Genomic DNA, 22,439 nt, shown 5'->3' on the forward strand with positions numbered 1-22,439 from the left:
CTTCTACTGCTTTCCCAGGCCATAGCAGAGAGCTGGATCAAAAGTGGAGCAGCCGGGACTTGAATCGGTGCCCTTATGGGATTCCAGCACTGCAGAAAGCGGTTTTACCTGCTACCGCACAGGGCCGGCCCCCTCATTTAATCTTACACACATATATAAAGCATTTGCCCTATCTCTAAATATGGGTCACTCTGGGAATTAAGACAACATATGGATTTGGGGGGGACACATTCAGGCCACAACACAGACGTATATTTACATGGGTGTGAAAACAAAAGCTAACATGCCAACATCCCTAGATGCTGATCCCCTCTGTTTCAGTAGAAAAAACAACTTTTAAATTTGGATATTTAGTTATCCTAATTAAGTTATGCTCAAAATCACAATTTTATTTTGTAAAATAGTGTTTGTTCTCCCAAAGCAAAGGCTTAATTCAACTGCAGTATAAATGTTTTTCATTCATACTCCAGTGATTTGGAACTTGGGATAACTGACAGAAATCTGCATACTTTCCTTAATCCTTTTTACTATGCACAAATCCATAGCAAAAATTTTATAGAGAATTGGAATTACAAATTTAATGTCTCAGAACAGAAATGATTCTTTAAAAAAAGAATTTATTTATTTATTTGAAAGTCGGAGTTACACAGAGAGAGGAGGAGAGGCAGAGCGAGTGGTCTTCCATCCACTGGTTCACTCCCCAGTTGGCTACAACAGCCAGAATTGTGCTGATCTGAAGCCAGGAGCCAGGATCTTCCTCCAAGTTTCCCATGTGGGTGTAGGGGCCCAAGGACTTGAGCAATCTTCTACTGCTTTCCCAGGCCATAGCAGAGAGCTGGATGGGAAGTGGAACCGCCGGGACTCAAACTGGTGCCCATATGGGATGCTGGCACTGCAGGCGCCGGCTTTACCTGCTAAGCCAGAGTGTTGGTTCCCAAATAAATCTTAAAAAAAAAAAAAAAGACATAAAGCAGCAATTTGTTTGAAAAAAATAATTTTTTTTATTTTAAAGGCAGAGTGATAGAGAGACAGAGAGAGAGAGAAAGAGAGCTTCCATCTAGTGGTTCACTCCCCAACTGGATGTGATAGTCTGGGCTGGGCCAGAACAAAGCCAGCAGCCAGGAATTTCATCGCGGTCTCTGACATGTGTAGCAAGGGCCCAAAGACTCAGGCTGTCTTCTGCTGCCTTCCCAGACGCATGAGTAAGGAACTGGTTTGGAAGTGGAGAAACCAGGACTCAAATTGGAGCTTGGATGCTGGTGCTGCAGGTGGCAGCTTAACCTGCTGCACCACAGCGGCAGCCCCACAATAAATTCTTTACCTGTGACAACAGGACTTCCACTGTGGCTAAGACAGGAAAGAATTTCCAGAGAAGGCTGGAATTGAGTCAGGACTACATAGGACCTAGATAAACTGTCAAAGGAGGGGATAGTGATCATGACTTGTCCCATAAAGCTGATCTCTAAGACACTACTGGGCAACATATTATTAATCCAGCATTAATAACTAAATTTCCTTGAGAGCAAAAAAAAAAAATCTGTAATTCAATTATAGCTTGAGATGATCTATATATATATATATATCAGTTGTTTCACTAATTCACTGTCTTTGAACCCAACTGGCCTAGATTCAAGCAGACTCACCACATACATAGTAACTTATTTTATTGAAAGTACAAAGAAATATTAAAGAAAATTAAATAAATTAAACATCATTCCATAGCCCCTCTATACTACCACATACATTTGTTTTTCATATCACCTTCCACATGCATACTTTACAAAGTCACAATCATAGTGTGTATACTATTTTGTAATGCACTTATTTTACTTACCATATGTTAGATACATCCATGTGTCTAAAGTCTTCTAAATAATTACTTTAATGGCAGTGTGACACTTCCCTACTTTATTAGCCCACTTTATTCTCTGACATGTAATTTTTTTCCAACTTTTCACTAGTATAAATAATACAGACATAAACACATCCATGCATTTGCTTTTTTTTTTGCATCATTCTTCAGGTTAAAAATATGGGAGCAGAATTTATCGAGCAAAGGAAACAGTCATTTTTATGGCCCTTGCTATGTAGTACCATATCGTGTCACCAAAGGGTGTATTTAAAATGCTACATGGAATGGCTGTATTAAACAGTTTCTTTCTAAGTTTTTTTTTTTTTTTAATCAGAAGGGTTAGGTAGTTTTAAATTTGAGTATTTAAAGTTAAAAATAATTATTACCTCCTTTTGAAAAAATGAAGAGTTTGGAATAGATATCTCCCAGGTAACTGAAAGTTTAGGTGAGCTAATTTGAGCAGTTCCCCAACTTTTCCCTAGTTATAGGAAAAAGTCATCATGTAGGCACACTGGGGGAATTGGACAAAGGTGCTTCTGGACCAGAGGCAGAAGCCACTCAGGCCACTGCTGGCTGCAAGAGTTGAGGAGATCTGTACCTAGGCACAGTGCCAGTGTTCATGGGCCAAGAAGGTCTTCTAATCATGGAAAGGTTAAGTGACTCGTGTCACAAAGCTAGCTAGTGGCAGAGCTGGAAAATGAATGCAAATTTCTCTTTGTCAGCTTATTTTCTACTGTATCATAACTGTTCTATGTGCCTTCTGGCCCTGAAACTCACCTTTAGATGCAGACATGCATCCACACATAAGCATAAATTTTTCTATCATGCTTGAAGACACCTAAACTAGCAATTTATTTACACCAAAGCCAAAAATTACAAATAGCCCTTACCATCAGCAAATGTTTGACTATTTTCTCTGCAACTTTTCAGACTTGTTCTTTTAGTTTGTAAAATATCTGAACAGTAATAATTTTTTGCACAGTATTTTTATATATCTGGTAGTAAATAAAAATAATAAATTAGATATACTACAAAAGAAAAAGAACTATACTTAAAATAAAGTTCACATTCCGAATAATGTGAAATAAAGGTGAAAAAAAATTTAAGTGTATGTTTTGTAGAGGTAGAGAAGAGTTCCTCTTTAAATTTCAAATTCCTTTTGGCTAAATGGAACTTAATATACACTATCTATTACATTAGAGGCTCTTAAGAGACATTTCATTCCACAGAATGATTCTGACCTATACCCAGTGTTGATGCTACCAGGAGGAAAAGATTCCCTACAAAGGTATTTCACCTTTTACCAAGAGTCAAACATTCCATATTACCTTTGGAAAGCAGACTATAAGGAGTCAGCTCCACTAATTCAACTGTGTATATGCATACGATTTCCCCTGACCATTAATCACAGGCTTGGGAGCAGAGTGGAATTTGGAATTGTCACTCATCAACGTCCTATCATGTGTCAGATCCATCACAAAAATAAGTAAGGGATTCCAAACCCTGAGTTCTTTTCTTTTTTACTATACCTCCAAAGAGTGATTACTTAGTCATTTCTGTGGGTACAATCAGACATTATACACACAAACACATCCATGAGACCGCATGGCACTGGGAAGATTACCCACGATTTCCCACTTATTCAGATCTGGATCATATTTCTCAATGCTCTGAAGATAGGTCCCTTTTGAGTAGGAATATCCTCCAGTGACATAAATGCATCCGTTCATGATGACGGCACCACACTCCATCCTCCGTTCCATCATGGGAGCGATCTCTCTCCACTCATTTTGTTCAGGGTCATAACATTCTGTGATTGTAGTTTGTCCACCGACTAGATACAGCTTATTTTCAAATGGAACTGAGCACAATCCATATTCTTTCAAAAAGAAAAAAAGAAAAGACTTTGTTTGTAGAAAAGCAAACAAGCGCTACCATATTGTGATGATGTCATAACCCTCTATGAGTTAGCACACACAAAAATAAGAGTAGAGATGACATTTTGATTCTGGCCCACATTGCTGCACTCTGAAACTTAAAATCCGTTCCTTATGAACTGATTCAGATTATGTGTTCTTGCCACATAATTATTACCCCTCAAGTCATCCTTAAGTTGGAGGAAGGAACTCATCCCTCAGACCACTGCCCTTCTCGAGTTTTTCCAGCACAGACACCCAGTACTTGATGCCACCTGTCAACACAGTCACGATGGGGCCCTCCTTACAGGCAGGCCCCCTAGGTAACTAGGTCTCTCCAGGTCTTAGCAACTATTCCAGTCACTACTGGCAGGCACCCGAGAGTGCTGCTACAGGTGCCACATGGGATGGCCTGGCCTGCGTCTTTCACACTGCTGGTAGTTAGGAATGCCAGGAGTTAGAGAAACACACACTCAGGTTAGTGGAGGCACAGCAGCTATTTTTCTCAGAGACTGTAAAAAAGCACCCCCAAGCAAGGGCTGGAGTCCTAAAGCTGGGCGTCTGCTCCTAGTGGGTCCACCTCCTAGGCTGTCATAGTGTTCCATTTTTATTTACCTCCTTCTCTACACTATAACCTGCTGACTCTTACAAGCACAGGATATTTCACAGGCCCAATACTCCCTGCTGTGGGGAAAGTAAAGCCAGTGAGGGGCCTGGGGTGCGACAGGTAAGTAGGCATCACCCTCTTGGGTCATTCTCTGATTGGCCCCTTAAATTCTGTTCCTCCAGTGTATCGCTTGCCTTGTCCTAGTTCCAACACACTGTTTCTTCCATTCCCCCACCTTTTTTTTTTTAAATTTATTTATTTACTTAAAAGGCAAAGTTACAGAGAGGCAGAGGAAAAGAGAGAAAGACCTTCCATCCGCTGGTTCACTCCCCAGATGGCTGTGATGGCTAGAGCTGGGCCAGTCTGAAGCCTAGAGCCAGGAGCTTCTTTCAGTTCTCCCATGTGGGTGCAGGGGCCCAAGGATTTGGGGCATCTTCCACTGCTTTCCCAGGCACATTAGCAAGGAGCTGGATTGGAAGTGGAGCAGCTGGGATTCAAACCTGAACCCATACGGGATGGCAGCGCTGCAGGTGGTGGCTTAACCTGCTATACCACAGTGCCGGCCCCAGTGCCCCCACTTTTAACATCACTCTCAGTCTATATGTTCACTCTGGGAATATTAGCCATAAAATTACGCTTAAATACTTGTAGCTGCAGCCCTGAAGGAAGAGGAGGATTTGTCACATTACAGCTAATAAACACTTCTCCTGCCTGGTCATCTCTTCTCTCCCAGGTATTTGCGTAGCTGCCTTCTTCCTGTCATTCAGAACTTATCTTACTGTCACTTCCTCAAAGGGGCCTTCCTGATCACCCACAAGTGAAGGGGACAGAAAGTCATCTCTGTACCATGTCTCGCTCTTTTACTTCTCTTTGTGGCATTTCTCATTTCTGGTGTGTTTCTTGTCTCTCTCTCCCTCTTAACAGGGTGTGAACTATTTCCTGTCTACTACTCTATTCCCAGTTATAGAATGGCAAGTGGCCTGGACCAATCAATTAACTGCACCTTGCCCTCTCTTGAGCCCCAGTGTACGCCCGAGTTATCGCTGCTTTTCTTATAGGCAAACCCCCTCTTTAGGAAGAATGTAAGAGAAGTGTGGTTTCTTGTAAGAAAGGAAGTAACTTCTTATCCATGAAGTTCTTCCTGTCTAGGTTCTGAAGACTAAGGAAAATCTCGGAAGATGGGGATTTTTGTTTTGACTCCACATACTGTTCTCAAGTGTCTGACATCCAAGAAAATAAGAATTCTTTTACCTCTTAAACACTTGTTGACTACTTTCTGGTTATATGTATGCAGGATTTTTATAGGACTTCGCTGTTACAAATATTTGTGAAAAATATTTGTGTTTTATTCCATCCGTGGTTATTGTGGAAATTAATCATGGTTTAAACATTTTGGCAGTTGATACAAATGATTCAAATAAAAGCTTACTAGGCTTTCTTAATTTGATTCTTACGTTAAGAGAGATAACCTCAATCTTCCTAGAGTAGCAAAAATGTTTAAAACACAATGACTCGGGGGCCACATTGTGGCACAGCAGGTAAAGCCGCCGCCTGTAGTGCTGGCACTCTATATGGGCGCAGGTTCGAGTCCCAGGTTCTCCACTTCCAATTCAGCTCTCTGCTATGGCCTGGGAAAGCAGCAGATGGCACAAGTGCTTGGGCCCCTGCACCCGTATGGGAGACCCAGAAGAAGCTCCTGGCTTCAGATCGGCCCAGCTCTGGCTGTTGCAGCCATTTGGGGAGTGAACCAGTGGATGGAAGATGTCTCTATCTCTTCCTCTGCCTCTCTGTAACTCTGCCTTTCAAATAAATAAATAAATCTTAAAAATAAAATACATTGATTCTTGATCGTTTTCCTTCTGTTACCCAAATACCATTATTGTTGATGGCAACTTTTTCTTCTTCAGCTTATTATAACCCTTTTTCTTGCCAGTCAACTCTTCTAAGTTACTAAAGTTAAGGGACTGTGTCTTGCTTACTGTGCTCCAAGCACTGTGCATATAACAGCACACAGAAAATACATTAGACAAATGAATGAGTGAACAAATGAACAAATAAGCTCAAATCAGGCATGAAAATAATACTACCTGTCACAGCTCAAAGAGCTTACACACAAATAATCAAGCAAACACATGGCAGTAGGTATCTGATGTCACATGAGTAATGTGAGCAAAGCAATGCAGGGATTCAGAGACAACCACAATATCCATGTGAATGGGATTAATTTTTTTCCCTAATATTTTTCTTATTGAAAGAACCTGTAAGGTTTGTGTAGTCTGGCTTCCTTATTTTTATTTTATTTGTTGACTGATTTTCATTTTTATTTGAAAAGGGAGGGAGAGAGAAGAGAAGAAGACAGGAGAGGGGAAGAGAGGGGAGAGGAGGAGGAAAGGGGAGGAGAGGGGAGGAGAGCAGAGGAGAGCAGAGCAGAGCAGCAAAGGAAGAAAGAAAGAAAATCTGTCAATCATCTGTTGGCTCACTCCTCAAATGCCCACATCAGCCAGGACTGAGCCAGGCCAAAGTCGGGAACCTGGAACTCCATCTGCATATCCCATGTGTGTGTGGCAGGAAGCCATCACTTGCTGTCCTTGAGGGAGCACATTAGCAAGAACTGGGATCAAACCGGCTTCCCTTTTACTGGAAAGTAAGACTCAACAGTTTAAGCGACTTGCCCAATGTCAGGCATGTAAACAAATGGCACAGCCAGGAGGGTACTCGCCCATAAATCCTTCTCCTTTATCAAGTGCTGCTTCTTACCTGTTCTTCACCCAGTCTTCTCTGTTATCCCTCAAGTCAGGCTGCTTCCCAGGATTCTGCCCACAACTGTCTTGCTGTTCCCATCTTCGCAAAGCGTCTCATTCATCCCCATCCCTATGGCCATCGTCCAAACAAACAATTCCCAGCTCTCTATATTTAGCTACATCCTTCCTCCTGAGTTGCAGATCCATATTTTCCACTGCTTGCTGGGCAGCTCTTATGGGTTATCCAACTAGTCCTTCACCCTTAAACTAAAGTGAGCTCATCATCTCTCCACCCCGCACACCTACTGGCTCTTCCTTCAGTAATGTTCCATCCCCTCAGGCAACTGGCCAGGGTCCTTGGAATGACTGTCAACTCCTTTCTCCCCTTATCTTCCATTTGCCATCAGCCATGCATTCCTCCCACTTCAGGCTTTCAGCATCTCTCACCTGGTTTATTACAACAATCTGAGCAGGCCACCCTTCTTCTCAATCTAATCTAAAAGGAATCATCTTGAAACTAGGGCTCTGACACCTTTGATGGTTCTCTATTATTTCAGGGGTAGGGAATCTTTTCTTCTGCTAAGAGCCGTTTGGATATTTATAACATCATTCGTGGGCCACACAGAATTACTGACTTAAAAATTAGTCTGTTTAAGATGTATTAAATTTTGCGTCCCTCCTGCTTTGATAGTACCAGACCAAATGATTTTGCAGGCCTTGTACGGACCATGGGCCAGATGTTCCCCACCCGTTAAGTGCTCGAGACTAACACTCAAAGCCCTCCATGCTATGTTCCCTTAACTGAACTCTCCTCCCCCCTCCTACTTTCTTACATTTCATTCACTCATGTCTACTCCCTATAAAAGGAATAAGCCTGCAACTTAAACTCCTTCCCTCATTGGGTTGACATCCTGCCAGAAAAACCCATCTTCAGAAACAGCTTCCTGGGGCTGGCATTGTGGCACATAAAGCCACTGCCTGCGATGCTGGCATCCCTTACGGGCACTGGGTCATGTCCTGGCTACTCTACTTCCTGTCTAGCTCCTTGCTGATGGCCTGAGAAAGCAACAGAAGACGGCCCAAGTGCTTGCGTCCCTGTCACCTACATGGGAGACCTGGATGAAGCTCCTGGCTCCTGGCCCAGCCCTGGTAGTTATTATTTCAGGAGTGAATGAAGGAAGCAGATGGAAGACTCCCTCTGTCTCTCCCATTCTTTCTATCAAGTAAATAAAAAATCTTAAAAACAAAAACAAACTCAACTTCTTTCATTGTGGCCACTATTTAAGGCTCAGGTCTAAATACCAACCACTGGGAGTATTTTAAAATTGATTAGACTCAAGTTCTTTCTATTCTCAGTTTCACCAGAATTTGTTTGTACCGAACCTTTCAAAGGTTGTCCTATATTAATGTTACATATGTGTATTTGTTACTAGGTTCTATGGTAGTAGAGTGGATCTCATCCATCTTTGTGCCTTACATAATTACTAGAATACGAACTTTCCCAACGTAGGGTCTCAAAACATATAATTTTGAATTTAATGAAGTTATGTAGTCCTATGCTTCAATTATACAAAGCTACTCCTTAATGGGATTAAGATAAAAGGTAACACTTATATTACATTTTAAAAATAATAGTCATTTCTTCTGGGTCTAAGTCTCTTATCTGTATAAAGTGGACTCCACACTGACATTTTACCTTCCTCAGGAGATGCTGTGAAAATGCATTAGAAGCACACCTTGTTGTAAGTCAGTGAATGCTGATGCAAATACCTTCAAGAGCTTAAAGAGAAGATAATAACCTGCTAAGTGAAGCAGGCCAGGGTAAGAAAAGCAACAGCACACGCTTGTGATGTGACAAGAATAGGGGGGATTGTGGTGAAGTGTGGTAAAGTGAAGCACACAAGTCTCACCCAACAGGAACAGCTACTACTTGGCTCCAGTGACTGCCACCGGGAAGGGATACAGTTCAAAGCTGCCAGATCTTACAACTTTTCTAACAGCCAGAAATCAGGATTTTTATTTCAAGTTTCCTGAATTTTAAATATCTGTCACAAGCCAGTTCAAAAATATTTTTAAGAACTCTGAGGGCCGGCGCCGCGGCTCACTAGGCTAATCCTCCGCCTAGCGGCGCCGGCACACCGGGTTCTAGTCCCGGTCGGGGCGCCGGATTCTGTCCCGGTTGCCCCTCTTCCAGGCCAGCTCTCTGCTGTGGCCAGGGAGTGCAGTGGAGGATGGCCCAAGTGCTTGGGCCCTGCACCCCATGGGAGACCAGGAAAAGCACCTGGCTCCTGGCTCCTGCCACCGGATCGGCGCGGTGCGCCGGTCGCAGCGCGGCGGCCATTGGAGGGTGAACCAACGGCAAAAGGAAGACCTTTCTCTCTGTCTCTCTCTCTCACTGTCTACTCTGCCTATCAAAAAAAAAAAAAAAAAAAAAAAAGAACTCTGAGAACCAAACAGAACATATCATGCGAGGCATTCATTCAATATGTTTGTTCATTTTCTCAAGAAAGAGTTCAACACAAATTGAAACTTCACAAGTGAAATTATATGTTCCTATTGACTTGTAGTACAATTTAATGATTGTTTTGGGTTGATTTTCAATTTTCCATGGCTTTTGATACTTTGGCTTAGGCCATACTGTCTTTTAGACTCTTTTTCAAGTAGTTAACAAGATATATATACAAATTAAGTTATGTTTATTTTTCAAGAATCATTTTATGAAATATATATTAAATTTATAATGCACATAACTACCCTTTATTAATCTGACTTTTCATGACTGGATTCTCTTTGTTAAGATAATTCTTTCCATTAAACAGGCAGAGTAATATCTAACTTATAAGATTCAAACAAGAAAACAGCAAAGTTCTTAAGAGCACAGGCTCCAAGTCAACTACCTGGGCTTGAATCTCATCTTTAAAAACACTAGCTGAGGCCGGCGCTGTGGCTCACTAGGCTAATCCTCCGCCTTGCGGTGCTGGCACACCGGGTTCTAGTCCTGGTCGGGGCGCCGGATTCTGTCCCAGTTGCCCCTCTTCCAGGCCAGCTCTCTGCTGTGGCCCGGGAGTGCAGTGGAGGATGGCCCAAGTCTTTGGGCCCTGCACTCCATGGGAGACCGGGATAAGTACCTGACTCCTGCCATCGGATCAGTGTGGTGCGCCGGCTGCGGCGGCCATTGGAGGGTGAACCAACGGCAAAAGGAAGACCTTTCTCTCTGTCTCTCTCTCTCACTATCCACTCTGCCTGTCAAAAAACAAAACAAAACAAAACAAAACAAAACAAAACAAAAACACTAGCTGACTGACCCTGAGCAATGTATTTAATCTCTCTCTGCCTCAGTGGCCTGTAAAAATAAGATAATCACAGTATTTGCCTCACAGGATTATTGTGAAATTGATTTATTTAAATATTTATTTGTATATTTGAAAGCAGAGTTACAGAGAGAAAAAGAGACAGACAGGAGGAGAAAAAGAGAGATTCAGTCTCCAAATGGCCACAATGGCTAGGGCTGAGCCAGGGCCAGCAACTTCATCACGGTCTCCCATGTGGCAGAGGCCAAGCACTCAGGCCATCTTCTACTTGCTTTCCTAGGCGCATTAGCAGAGAACTAGATCAGAAGAGGAGTAGCTGGGACTTGAACCAGTGCTCATGTGGGATGTAGCATCAAAGGCAGCAGTTTAGCCCACTGTGCCACAATGCCATTCCCTATTGTGAAATTTAAATGGCTTAACACATGTAAAGTTATGAGAATAGTTAGTGCCTGACACACATATATATTATTCAATATGTGCTATTACCTTTTCTATTCTAACTTCATTGGTCACAACAGAAAGTGACAGGAGTGTCTGGGAAGAAGTACGTGGGCTAAGCCTACTCATTCCATGATGTCATCTCAGCCAAGGCTGCCTGCAGCTGAAGCTTCTTCATTTTTTTTTTTTTTTTTTTTTTTTTGACAGGCAGAGTGGACAGTGAGAGACAGAGAGAAAGGGCTTCCTTTTTGCCGATGGTTCACCCTCCAATGGCCACCACGGCTGGCGCACGGCACTGATCCGATGGCAGGAGCCAGGTACTTATCCTGGTCTCCCATGGGGTGCAGGGCCCAAGCACCTGGGCCATCCTCCACTGCACTCCCTGGCCACAGCAGAGAGCTGGCCTGGAAGAGGGGCAACCAGGACAGAATCCGGCGCCCCGACAGGGACTAGAACCCGGTGTGCCGGCGCCGCTAGGTGGAGGATTAGCCTACTGAGCTGCGGCGCCGGCTGGCAGCATGCTCCGTTAATGATGGATAGACTCTTCCATGGTTATAGCAAAGACTATGGAATCAGATTCCCAGATCCTGAATTCTAGTCTACCACTTTCAAACTGTGTAGCCTTGGAAAGTTTCTTATGTTTCTAAGCCCCTACTTCCAAATAATGTAAATGATGATAAACAAGACCTACTCACAGAGCTGTAGTGAGAATTCTAGTATATGTAAACTGGGTGCTGGCATGGTGATGAAGCTGGTTAAGTCACTGCTTACAATGCCAGTATAGTATATCAGAGTACCTGTTCGGGTCTCTGCTGCTCCACTTTCTTTTCTCTCTCTTTTTCTTTTTCTTTTTCTTACAGGCAGAGTAGACAGTGAGAGAGAAAGACAGAGAGAAAGGGCTTCCTTTTTCTGTTGCTTCACCCCTCAATGGCCGTTGTGGCCAGCACGCTGCAGCTGGCGCACCGCGCTAATCCAAAGCCAGGAGCGAGGTGCTTCCTCCTGGTCTCCCAAGCAGGTGCAGGGCCCAAGCACTTGGGCCATCCTCCACTGCACTCCCAGGCCACAACAGAGAGCTGAACTGGAAGAGGAACAACCGGGACAGAATCTGGTGCCCCGACCGGGACTAGAATCTGGGGTGCCGGTGCCACAGGCAGAGGATTAGCCTATTGAGCCGCGGTACTGGCCTTCTGCTCCACTTTCAATACAGCTTCCTGCTAATGTGTCTGGGAAGGCAGCAGAAGATGGCCAAACACTTGGCTCCTGCCACCCAGGATGGAGTTCCTAGCTTCTGGCTTCAGGTTGCTCAAGACCTGGCTATTGTAGTCATTTGGAAAGTGAATCAGTGGATCAATCTTTCTTTCTCTCTCTCTGAAGCTTTGCCTTTCAAATAAATAAATATTTTTAAAAATACTACATAGAGGGGGCTGGCGTTGTGGCATAGTGGGTGAAGCTGCCATCTGTGAAGCCGGCATCCTATATGGGTGCCAGTTTGAGTCCCAGCTGCTCTACTTTCAATCCAGCTCCCCGCTACTGGCCTAGGAAAAGCAGAAGTATTTGGGCCCCTACCACCTACATGGGAGACTCAGATGAAGCTCCTGGTTCCTGGCTTCAGTCTGGCCCAGACCTGCCTATGGCAGCCATCTGGGAAATGAACCAGGGGATGGAAGAACTCTCTCTGTAACTCTGACTGTCAAATAAATAAATAAATCTTTAAAAAGAAATTCATGGGGCTGGCATCGTGGCATAATGGGTAAAGCTATTACCTGCACTGCCAGCATCCCATTTGGGTGCCAGCTGGAGTCCCAGCTTCTCCACTTCTGATCCATCTCTCTGCTAGTGTGAGCCTTGGAAAGCAGTGGATGATGGCCCAAGTACTTGGGCCTCTGCACCCATGTGGGAGCCCCAGAGAAAGCTCCTGGCTCCTGGCTTTGGCCTGGCCCAACTCTGGCTATTGCGGCCATTTGGGGAGTTAACCAGCAGATGAAATCTCTCTCTCTCTCTCCGTGTTTCTTCCTTTCTCTCTCTCTCTCTCTCTCTTTAGTATTTATTTATTTGAGAGACAGAGTTATAGACACAGAGAAGGAGAGACAGAGAGGGGTCTTCTGCTGGTTTACTCCCCAAATGACTGCAATGGCTAGAGATGGGCCGATCTGAAACCAAGAGCCAGGAGCTTCTGCCAGGTCTCCGAAGTGAGTGTGGGGGCCCAAGCACTTGGGACGTCTTTCAATGCTTTCCCAGGCCACAAGCAGAGAGCTGGATTGGAAGAGGGGCCACTGGGACATGAACCAGTGCCTATATGGAATGGCAGCACCGCAGGAAGAGGCTTAACCTACTATACCACAATGCCAGCCCCCAAATAAATAAATCTGAAAAAAAAAATCACATGCAAAATGCCTAAGACAGGCGCTCAAGGTGAGCAGTTAGTGTCAGTCTCATTGGGATCAAGCTTGTGGATTTCAATCACTCTCCCCAGAGATCCACATGGAAACTTGATATTCCATGGAAAATGATTCAAAGTAACATGGTGATATGATGATGTGAACCTTTCCTAATGAAAACCTAAAAACATGACATATTTTAACAGGCTAAAATTTATGCTTCCTTCTGAGTTCTCCCAAAGAGACAAGTCAAAAAATAAAAGACATCACAGAAGGTGGGTCCTTCCTCATGAACAGATACCACGACAGCTTTGATTGTTAAGGCAATGCCAACTTTGGGCTCTGCCTAATATAGGAATAAATGTTTAACAGTAATCAAAACCCAAGAAAAACAGTCTTCTAAGAGAGGAAACAATCTCTTGTTGAATTTTCTATTCTTCTATTTGATGAAGAAAATCGAGCTTTCTTTCTATAAATATTGCATTTTATGTTATGCATGTATTAAGTTGAATCACATAACAAAATAAAAGTAAACACTAGCAGAAACCTAAGTGAAAAAACAAAGAACCTACCACTTCTATCCATATGCGTTTAAAGTGTGTGTTGTGTGAAGACATCAGGGAAAATACTTACAGACATGATCGGATTGGAATCTGATGATTATTATTACATGAACATATGAATATTCTGAGCTTTTAAATTATACCCATGTGTAGTATATCATTAGTATTTTCTATTTCCAGTCCATTTTTAGTCAGCCCACAGGCTGATAAATTGCATACTATTTATATACATACTATTTGAGACAGTGTTCTGTTACCTGGATGCGGACTGGAGGTGATGAGGCTCCATTCATTGATATCCGAATTGTAGCTCTGGACCTTGTCATAGGTGCAGCTTCCTCTGTAGCCGCAGTGACCGCCAATGACATAAATAACTTCATGCAAGACACAGGCAGTAGCATTTCCCACACCTGTGTGTTAATTAAAATCATATCTTCAGATTGATCTTTCACTCTTTTTTTTTTGCAATGAATACTAACCTAGTTTATTTTTGGCTTCATTATTATTAATAGTAGATGCAAGGCTTTGTGTTAGGTGCTATGAGGAATAAAAGAACAATAAAAGGATGACTCCTTGTAGTCTTTTAAGACAGGGTGACATATACAGCAATAACTAGAACACAAGGTATAGAATGGAAGAAGAATCACAAGAAAACAGACAAATGAATGGTCAAAACCAAGAGACATTGCTTTTGACTAGGAGAATCACAGCAGGCAGTGGCAGAATTTGATCTGGGCTTTGGTAGGCAGGGCTGTTAGGTGGAGGTGAGAAGAAGCCATGCTAAGCTGAAGCAAGCCCAATGCAAAGTCTTATTAATATAGAGCAAATGACACCTTGGGGTTGTCACTGGGGAATTAAGGCTAGCACAAAAAGTTAAAGCCATGTGGTAAAGGATCTTGAAGGTTAACTAGTAATCCAGACTTAAAAACTCAGGAGGATTTTTAAGCCTTTTAAACAGATGATGGAAGGGACTAAAAAGGAAAAGTTAGAGAGCTCAGTACAGTCTAGGTAAACAGTATCAAGGGCTTGATTTAGATATGAAGAGATGGGCATTGAGACAAGAGACAAAGGACAAACAGATAGGCCCTGATGCATATGAGACGAATCAGATTCCCAAGTCTAGGGCTGGGGCAAGTGGGAAGCAGTGATCCACAGAAAAGCAAGGATGCTTCAGTGGTGGAATAAGCACTGAGGAAGAAAGAAGATGAGGCTCATTTTAGTTGAAAACATCCGTTTAATCTTTCAACCAAATATTAGTTAGCACTGCAATGTGCTGGCTGCATTTCAAGCTCCTTGCTCACTTTCACTCCAAAATAAAAGTTGATTTATAGGCAGGCCAGTTATGATGGGAAAAAAGGGAAGGAAACAAATATTTAAGTTCATAAACAGCCAAGTATTTATTTCTTCTCTGTATATCATATCCACAAATTAAATCAAGGAAATGAATTTGAAATCAGACTCTACCGAAATTAAGCTCTCATTACCAGGGAAAGTTCGTAAAACACTGCACGCCTATAAAGTAAAATAAACTGAGAAAAATGGTGTTATCCTTTTTACAGAAAAATGGAAAGCTCAAAGTTCAGTATGGGTCCACTCACTAGAATGTTAGTATTCAAAACTGTACATAACTGGGAAAGTGTTACCCTTCTCTGAGACGACAATACACAAAAAAGCAACAAATAAAGTATAAAATTCTGAAATTCACTCAGCTGGTTTGAGGGGGCAACCTTGGGGTCCAAGTGCCTCCCATTCCACTCAGGGCTAAGTCGAGAACACACACGGCTTTTATAGTAGATGAATCACTGAAGTATGTTTTTTTTCAGCAAGCAGTGTTTCAAGTACAGTTTTGAAAAATTTCTGTAAAGTAATAAACTCCCATCTTCATGGAAATACACTCTAAACTACAAAACCATTGAAATGGTTACCTCATCATTAAGGAATAGAAAGAGAAATGTATCGAGGTTTATAATAGCTGCTAAAATATGTGGTTTTTTTCTTTCATAGGAGAGGAGTCAGGACATTCAGTAAATGGTGGGCCAAGCTTAGGCAAAGGCAAAAACCAGCAACAGGTTTTATAACTACCTTCTTCCATTGAACAACTGTAGTCCTGATTTAATATGAAAATACTGGAAAAAGCATTATGATGCAGCAGGTTAAGTTGCTGCTTACAACACTGGTAATCAGAGTGCCAGTTTGAGTCCCGGCTGCTCCACTTCCAATTCAGTTCCCTGCTAATGCTCCTGGGAAAGTAGCAGATGATGGTCCAAATACCTGGGCCCTGCCACCCATGTGGGAGACCTGGATGGAAATCCAGGCTCCTGGCTTCAGCCTGGCTTGGTCCCAGCCATTGCAGCCATTTGAGGGGTAAACCAGCAGACAGCAGATCTCTCCACCTCTCTATCTCTCTCTCTCCCCCACTTCCAAATAAATCTTTTTTAAAAAACAGTATTTCTGTCCTGTGAAGGCCAACATAGTTTTCTAAATGAGGTAAGTTAAGACTCATGTCTAATGTTTACTGAGGGCTGACTCTGTGCCCGACACTGTTCTCAGCACTTCACAAGCATAAATTAGTTTAATCCCCTCAATGACCCTAATCGAGGTAATGTGGCTACCCCCACTGTTTAGATGGCCAAATTGGGGCCCAGGGAGATTTGCTCAAGCTCACCAGCAAGTCAGTGGGAAGCTGGGATTTCCCAGAAGCAGTGTGCCTGATCACAAACCATTTGGTTTCCCAGGCTTCCTGCTTGTCACCCAAGGATCACAGCAGTTGGGTTTCCAGGACAGGTCAAATTCCCACAGCCTCACTAGCATTAAAAAAGAAACAGAAAGGCCTGAGAAGAAACATTTGTGATGAAATGACAGAAATTTGTTAACAACCTACTGGTTGTTTTTGTACATCTCCCCACACTGATGAAAAGATGTCATGAAATAAAATTCCATTTTAACTTTTTTCCCAGTGGGAGGAAAGGAGAGCAAGGCTAGTGTATCACCAAACTCAGCAGCAAATCCAAAGTTTATCAGACACTGAGAAATACTAGTGTCTGGTTCTCTTCTGCCCCTCTTCTGCAGAAGACAAGTCTGTGTAACAAAAAAATAGAAGTTATTTGCCTCTGGTTCTTGAGAGAATGTGTTTTTTGTTTTGTTTTGTTTTTGTTTTTGTTTTTTTGACAGGCAGAGTGGACAGTGAGAGAGAGAGAGAGAGAGAGAGAGAGAGAGAGAGAGAGGTCTTCCTTTTGCCGTTGGTTCACCCTCCAATGGCCGCTGCGGCCAGCGCGCTGCGGCTGGCGCACCACTCTGATCCGAAGGCAGGAGCCAGGTGTTTCTCCTAGTCTCCCATGGGGTGCAGGCCCAAGCACTTGGGCCATCCTCCACTGCACTCCGGGCCATAGCAGAGAGCTGGCCTGGAAGAGGGGCAACCGGGACAGAATCCGGCGCCCCGACCGGGACTAAAACCCGGTGTGCCGGTGCCGCAAGGCGGAGGATTAGCCTAGTGAGCCACGGCGCCGGCCAGAGAATGTGGTTTGTTACAACCTACTGAGACCAAACCTTTCAAGGTCTTAATGAAAGATCTCTTTAGAGATGATCAGCAAATTTAAATGCAGAATTGAAAAGAAGTTGATTTCAAGAGCAAGCAGGAAAAAACTTAAAAAACTACCTGGGATCTATATCTTCATTTAGACTTTTCTGGTTTTTATTTATTTGAGAGATACAGCCAGCGGAAGAGAGAAAGACATCTCTCTTTCCCAAATCTACTGATTCACTCCTCAAAGGCCAGGGCTAAAGCCAGGAGTGGGAACACTACCCAGATTGCCCACCTGGGTGGCAAGGACTCAATTACTTGGGCCATCACCACTGCCTCCTAGGGTCTACATTAACAGGAAATTGAAGTCAGGAGCCAGGACTTGAAATCAAACTTGGGTACTCCAACACCAGCAGCAGGCATTTACCGCTAGGCTAAATACCCACTCCACCCATTAGCCTGTGACTTACACATACATTTTTAAGACCCGACACAAGTAAGGTCAATTACTGTTTTTTATAACAAGGATATTTCTTTTCCAGGCTAGGCAGCGTAAGACAATCAACCCTCAAACTGCGGACTATGCTATGCTATGCTTTTTTTTTTGACAGGCAGAGTGGACAGTGAGAGAGAGAGACAGAGAGAGAAAGGTCTTCCTTTGCCGTTGGTTCACCCTCCAATGGCCGCCGCTGCAGCCGGCGCACCGCGCTGATCCGATGGCAGGAGCCAGGAGCCAGGTGCTTTTCCTGGTCTCCCATGGGGTGCAGGGCCCAAGCACCTGGGCCATCCTCCACTGCACTCCCTGGCCATAGCAGAGAGCTGGCCTGGAAGAGGGGCAACCGGGACAGAATCCGGCGCCCCAACCGGGACTAGAACCCGGTGTGCCGGCGCCGCAAGGTGGAGGATTAGCCTATTGAGCCACGGCGCCGGCTCTATGCTATGCTTTTACCAGCAACATCCTATACATGAATATTTGTACAATCTACCATAGTTTCTACATAGCATCCCAAAGTGATAAATTCTTCTTGTTACTTGCAAGAGAGTGACACTACTAACCTAAGCGCAGACATCTAAAACCACAGAATAAACAAAACCGCACTTACCTTTAATCATGTTTGCAATAGGAATCCACTTCTCTTTTAAAGGATCATAGAACTCCGCCTCTTCTGCTGGAGCCCCTTTCCTGTAACCACCTAAGGCATAGACACAGCCACCCAAGGTGACTGCACAGTGGTAATACCTCGCGTTGAGCATCGGCAGACCTTCTGTCCACTCATCGCTTTCACTGTTATAGATCCATACTGTGTCAAGAGCTTCTATGTTATCCGTCCTATAGCCTCCGGTGACATAAATGTTGGGACCTAAACATGTAACACCATAGCTCTCCCTGGTATAATCTGGTATTTCTGCTCCCTGAATCCAAACATTTGTCAAGGGATCCCATATGTGGACCTCTGACAAAGGATGCCAGTAATAGCCTCCAATGATATACATTGTGGCTGTGGACCTCTGAGAAATCTCTTTATGCATGGGATTCAAGGCATTGTATATCAGAGAGCGTATCTTATTTTCCGTTAGCAGGCAGCTTCTTTGAAGGCCTAAAGCTGTTTTTAAATATACTGGGTCTATATCTATGTTGACATAGCTTAGCAGATTATACAGGCATTCGATTCGATTTTTGACATCATGAGCAGTCCACTTAATAACCGGCTCTATGATGGCTTCTTCTTTCCAAACACTGAGATTCTTCCTGGACAAGATAAACAGAAATTTTTCAAGGCTGATTTCCAGAAATTCTTCCTGTTGCCACACTTCCTTAAACCTCGAACACAGAATTCTTCGGGACTCCTTCTCTAGTTCTGGACACATGTGAAATTCTGCAAAGGAGTGCATTCCAATACAATTATCAATATCCAGGTGTCTCACCAAAAACTGCTCACAGGCCTTCTTCACTGAAAGGAACTGCAGCAGATCTGCTGCTTCGAGCAGGCTTTGAACATTTCTTTTAGTTATTTCAATTTGGGATGTATAGGCATAGTTTACAAGGCCTTCCAGAATGTCATGGTGGATGCCGGAGAGTTTTATTTTATTTTTAAATTTTTCTTTCATGTCAGCTGTGAACATTGCCTTAAAATAATTGCTGCATGCAGCTAAAACAGCTCGGTGACAATGGAAGATTATGCCCGAAGGGCACTGAAGGGTTATATCAGTAAATAATCCATCCAAGTAAAATGTTCTGAATGCATCCAGAAAATCCACAGGATGCGCTGAATCCTTGAAAAGATAAATATAATCTTCTTGTCCTTTTAGAGCCATGGCTGCAACAAATATGAGATAAATAAACGTGTTTTCAACTTTCTACATTACCTCAAGTAATCAATGCTAGTTGATCATTAGAATGACTGATTAGTATCGGATACAGTCCCAAACCAGACTAAGTTCAGCACCCTAAGTCATTAATGCAAAATGTGGGTGGACTGCACCATAATTTATATGGTGGTCAAAACAAATTCTGAGTAGCTTCGAGCCGGAAATGAGGTCCCCGGATTTTCATTTGTCCTTTGGAGAAGAAACACGGACTTGCCCAGCGCATTCACTCAGCCTCCGCGATCTGCCGGGGCAGGCGGCGAGAGAAGCGATCTCACGCTCAGCAAGACCCCGAGTCTAGGGGTCACCCCACGGAGGCCGGACCTTAGCCGGCCGCCTCGGCTCGGCCCCACTTGAACCTTTCCTCCTAGCTTCGTTTTTCTTTCAAATCACACCGGGATGCCAAGCAGGGAGGGTGATCGAAATATAAGTGCACGAGAAGAACTCTGAGAAAAAGGAAACCTTGTACCTTCTCGCTTAGCGAACGAGGCGAGGGCGGCGGGACCCAGGCCGCAGCCCCTCCGGCCCGCGCCCCCTCCCCCGCTCCCGCCGCAGGGGTTTCCGCGCGCCCCCACGCCCGGGCCCCGGGCTCGTGTTCCCGCCTGGAGAGCGCTCCGCCCCGGGGCCTGGCGCGGGGACGCGACTGCAGGGAGCCGAGCGCCGCCGCCAGGCCCGCTGCCCGCGTCCCTCTCCGCTCGGCGCTCGGCACTCGGCACAGGTGTGGGGGGAGGAGGTTAGCGCTGCGGGCGGCCCCACGCGCCGCGCTCGGCCCTGCCCGGCGCCCGCGCGGCCATTGTCTGCGCTCGTTTGCCGCCGGCGGGCTCTGGAGGCGGCATGGCCTCGCTCTCCCGCGTTCGGTCCCGCTCACTCCTCGTCAGCTGGCCTCGGGCGGCAGGTCCGCTCCGTCCCGCACCTACCTCTGCTGGCGGCTCCAGGGCGCTGTGCTGGCCCGCAAGGCTACCGGCGAGCGGGGGCGGGGGCGCCTCCGGACCCTCTGACCATCTTTGGTAGACGCGCGACGGAGGCTGCCTGCTAGTGCAGCTCCAGCCCACAAGCGGCTCCTATTTTGGTGCCCCGGCTGCTCCCCCGCCCCCACCCAAAACAGCCCCCCGCGCGGCCTGGGCGCGGGGCCGCTCACGGGAACCCCCGGCGCCGGGTCGCGCTGCGAGCGAGGCGGGGCGGGCGCGCGGCTGCGGCCCCTCCCCAGTGGTTCGCCCGCAGCAGGTGGGATGGCTTCCCTGAGGAGACCGCCCGGGCCGGCCGGCTTTTCCCTCCGTCTGGACGCTGTCTCACACGCGCGCGCACACACACTCTCCCTCCAGAGTCTTCTCTCAGATAAACTCAGAGTACTGAGTGAAGACCATATATGGGGTGTGTGTGTGTGTGTGTGTGTGTGCGCGCGCGTGTGTGTCTTCCCGCAGGAGCTCTCACCGGCCTAGGCCCTCTTGGGAGGGAAAGTGAGGAACGCAAAGGTCTGGGATTGGGACCGGCTTCAAAAATGCCAGAAGTAGCCGGCGCTTTCCCACAAAGGCCACCCCACCCTCAGCAGGACTCTCAGGGGGAACCCCTGGGACTAATCAGCACATCACGGTTAATCTAAAAGCCTTGCGAACTGCCAGCAGCCATGGCCAAGGCTGAATCCCAAGTCTTGGATTCAGGTTGCTGTATTTGGAGCCCAGTAGCTGGAAGGAGCCATCTCCAGCCTTCTTGGTGACAACCAATCTGGTCAAATAAAGATTGCCCATGTGCTACACCAGAAAGTTCGTTTTTTGTTCCAACAAAAGCTGGTATGAAGTATGTCCATTTGCCATTCACTAGCCACGATTGCATTAAGTGCCTTATGGAGGCCTGATAGGGCTAGGCACTAGTCCCAGAGAGCTGGAAGATGCTCTTGTCTTTCTTGGAGCCTACAGTGCAGCCGCCAGGCCGTCTGGATGAATTGCCCCCAGAGGCCAGTGTGTTTCTCAGAGTATGATCTGAGAGACAGCATATACAGATGGACCCTGGCCAGAGGATATGTGACAACAAAACAACCACAAAAGCAGCCCGGAGAAGCCAAACCACAACCTCAGTGGCCATTGGACCAGAACAGTCAGGCTGTGGTCAACTTTTACCTCTACTTCCACATCAGGACCAACCAGAGAGAGCCAAATATGTTCCCTCAAGTCAATCACATAAAATACCCCTGCTTTTTGTAGTCCACCCCCAGCTTTCCCAGGCCAGGACCTCCAATCAGAGCATATCTGGGGCTTTTATTTATTTATTTTTTTCTTTTTATAAAACTCTCCCACTTTCCTGCCTGCTTTTGAGCCTCTGCCAAAAGCAAGTGATAGCAACTGATTCTCCTGCTATAGCAAGTTTAATAAATAGCATCTGTTTGTTTCTTGGGTGGTTTTAGTTTAATTCCATGTTAGGGCATCTTAATCAGCTTATGGGAGATACTGGTTAGGTAGCACCCTATAACCTCTGCCACCATGCAGACTTCTCAGGAGTGGAGACCTAGGAATCTATGGTTTTGTGTGTTTGTTTGTTTGTTTTGACAGGCAGAGTGGACAGTGAGAGAGAGAGAGACAGAGGAAGGGAGGAAGGTCTTCCTTTTTCTGTTGGTTCACCCCCCCCAATAGCTGCAGCCGCCGGCGTAATGAGGCCTGCGCACCGCGCTGATCCGAAGGCAGGAGCCAGGTGCTTCTCCTGGTCTCCCATGCAGGTGCAGGGCCCAAGCACTTGGGCCATCCTCCACTGCACT

The 22,439-nt window shown here is 45.1% G+C and overlaps 2 protein-coding genes across 3 annotated transcripts in view; both read right to left on the reverse strand.

The window, feature by feature from the left end:
* The window catches only part of SSB (small RNA binding exonuclease protection factor La), a 161,265-nt gene that overhangs the window by 42,272 nt on the left and 96,554 nt on the right, over positions 1-22,439 (reverse strand). The window lies entirely within an intron of this gene.
* KLHL23 (kelch like family member 23) lies at positions 1,648-21,036 on the reverse strand. Of its 2 annotated transcripts, none has more exons than XM_051849439.2 (4): positions 20,611-21,036; positions 18,430-19,644; positions 14,064-14,216; positions 1,648-3,731 (listed from the first exon to the last, which is right to left on the reverse strand). In XM_051849439.2, the coding sequence occupies exons 2-4, from the start codon at positions 19,640-19,642 to the stop codon at positions 3,421-3,423; spliced, it is 1,677 nt and encodes a 558-aa protein (XP_051705399.1). In that variant the 5' UTR covers positions 19,643-19,644; positions 20,611-21,036; the 3' UTR covers positions 1,648-3,420. The 2 variants fall into 2 exon arrangements, with proteins under 2 accessions (XP_051705399.1, XP_051705401.1); XM_051849441.3 differs by lacking the exon at positions 20,611-21,036 and adding an exon at positions 20,163-20,246.

The sequence above is a fragment of the Oryctolagus cuniculus genome, chromosome 3, assembly GCF_051225735.1.
Source record: "Oryctolagus cuniculus isolate XC-2025 breed Fujian yellow rabbit chromosome 3, ASM5122573v1, whole genome shotgun sequence".
Taxonomy (NCBI): domain Eukaryota; kingdom Metazoa; phylum Chordata; class Mammalia; order Lagomorpha; family Leporidae; genus Oryctolagus; species Oryctolagus cuniculus.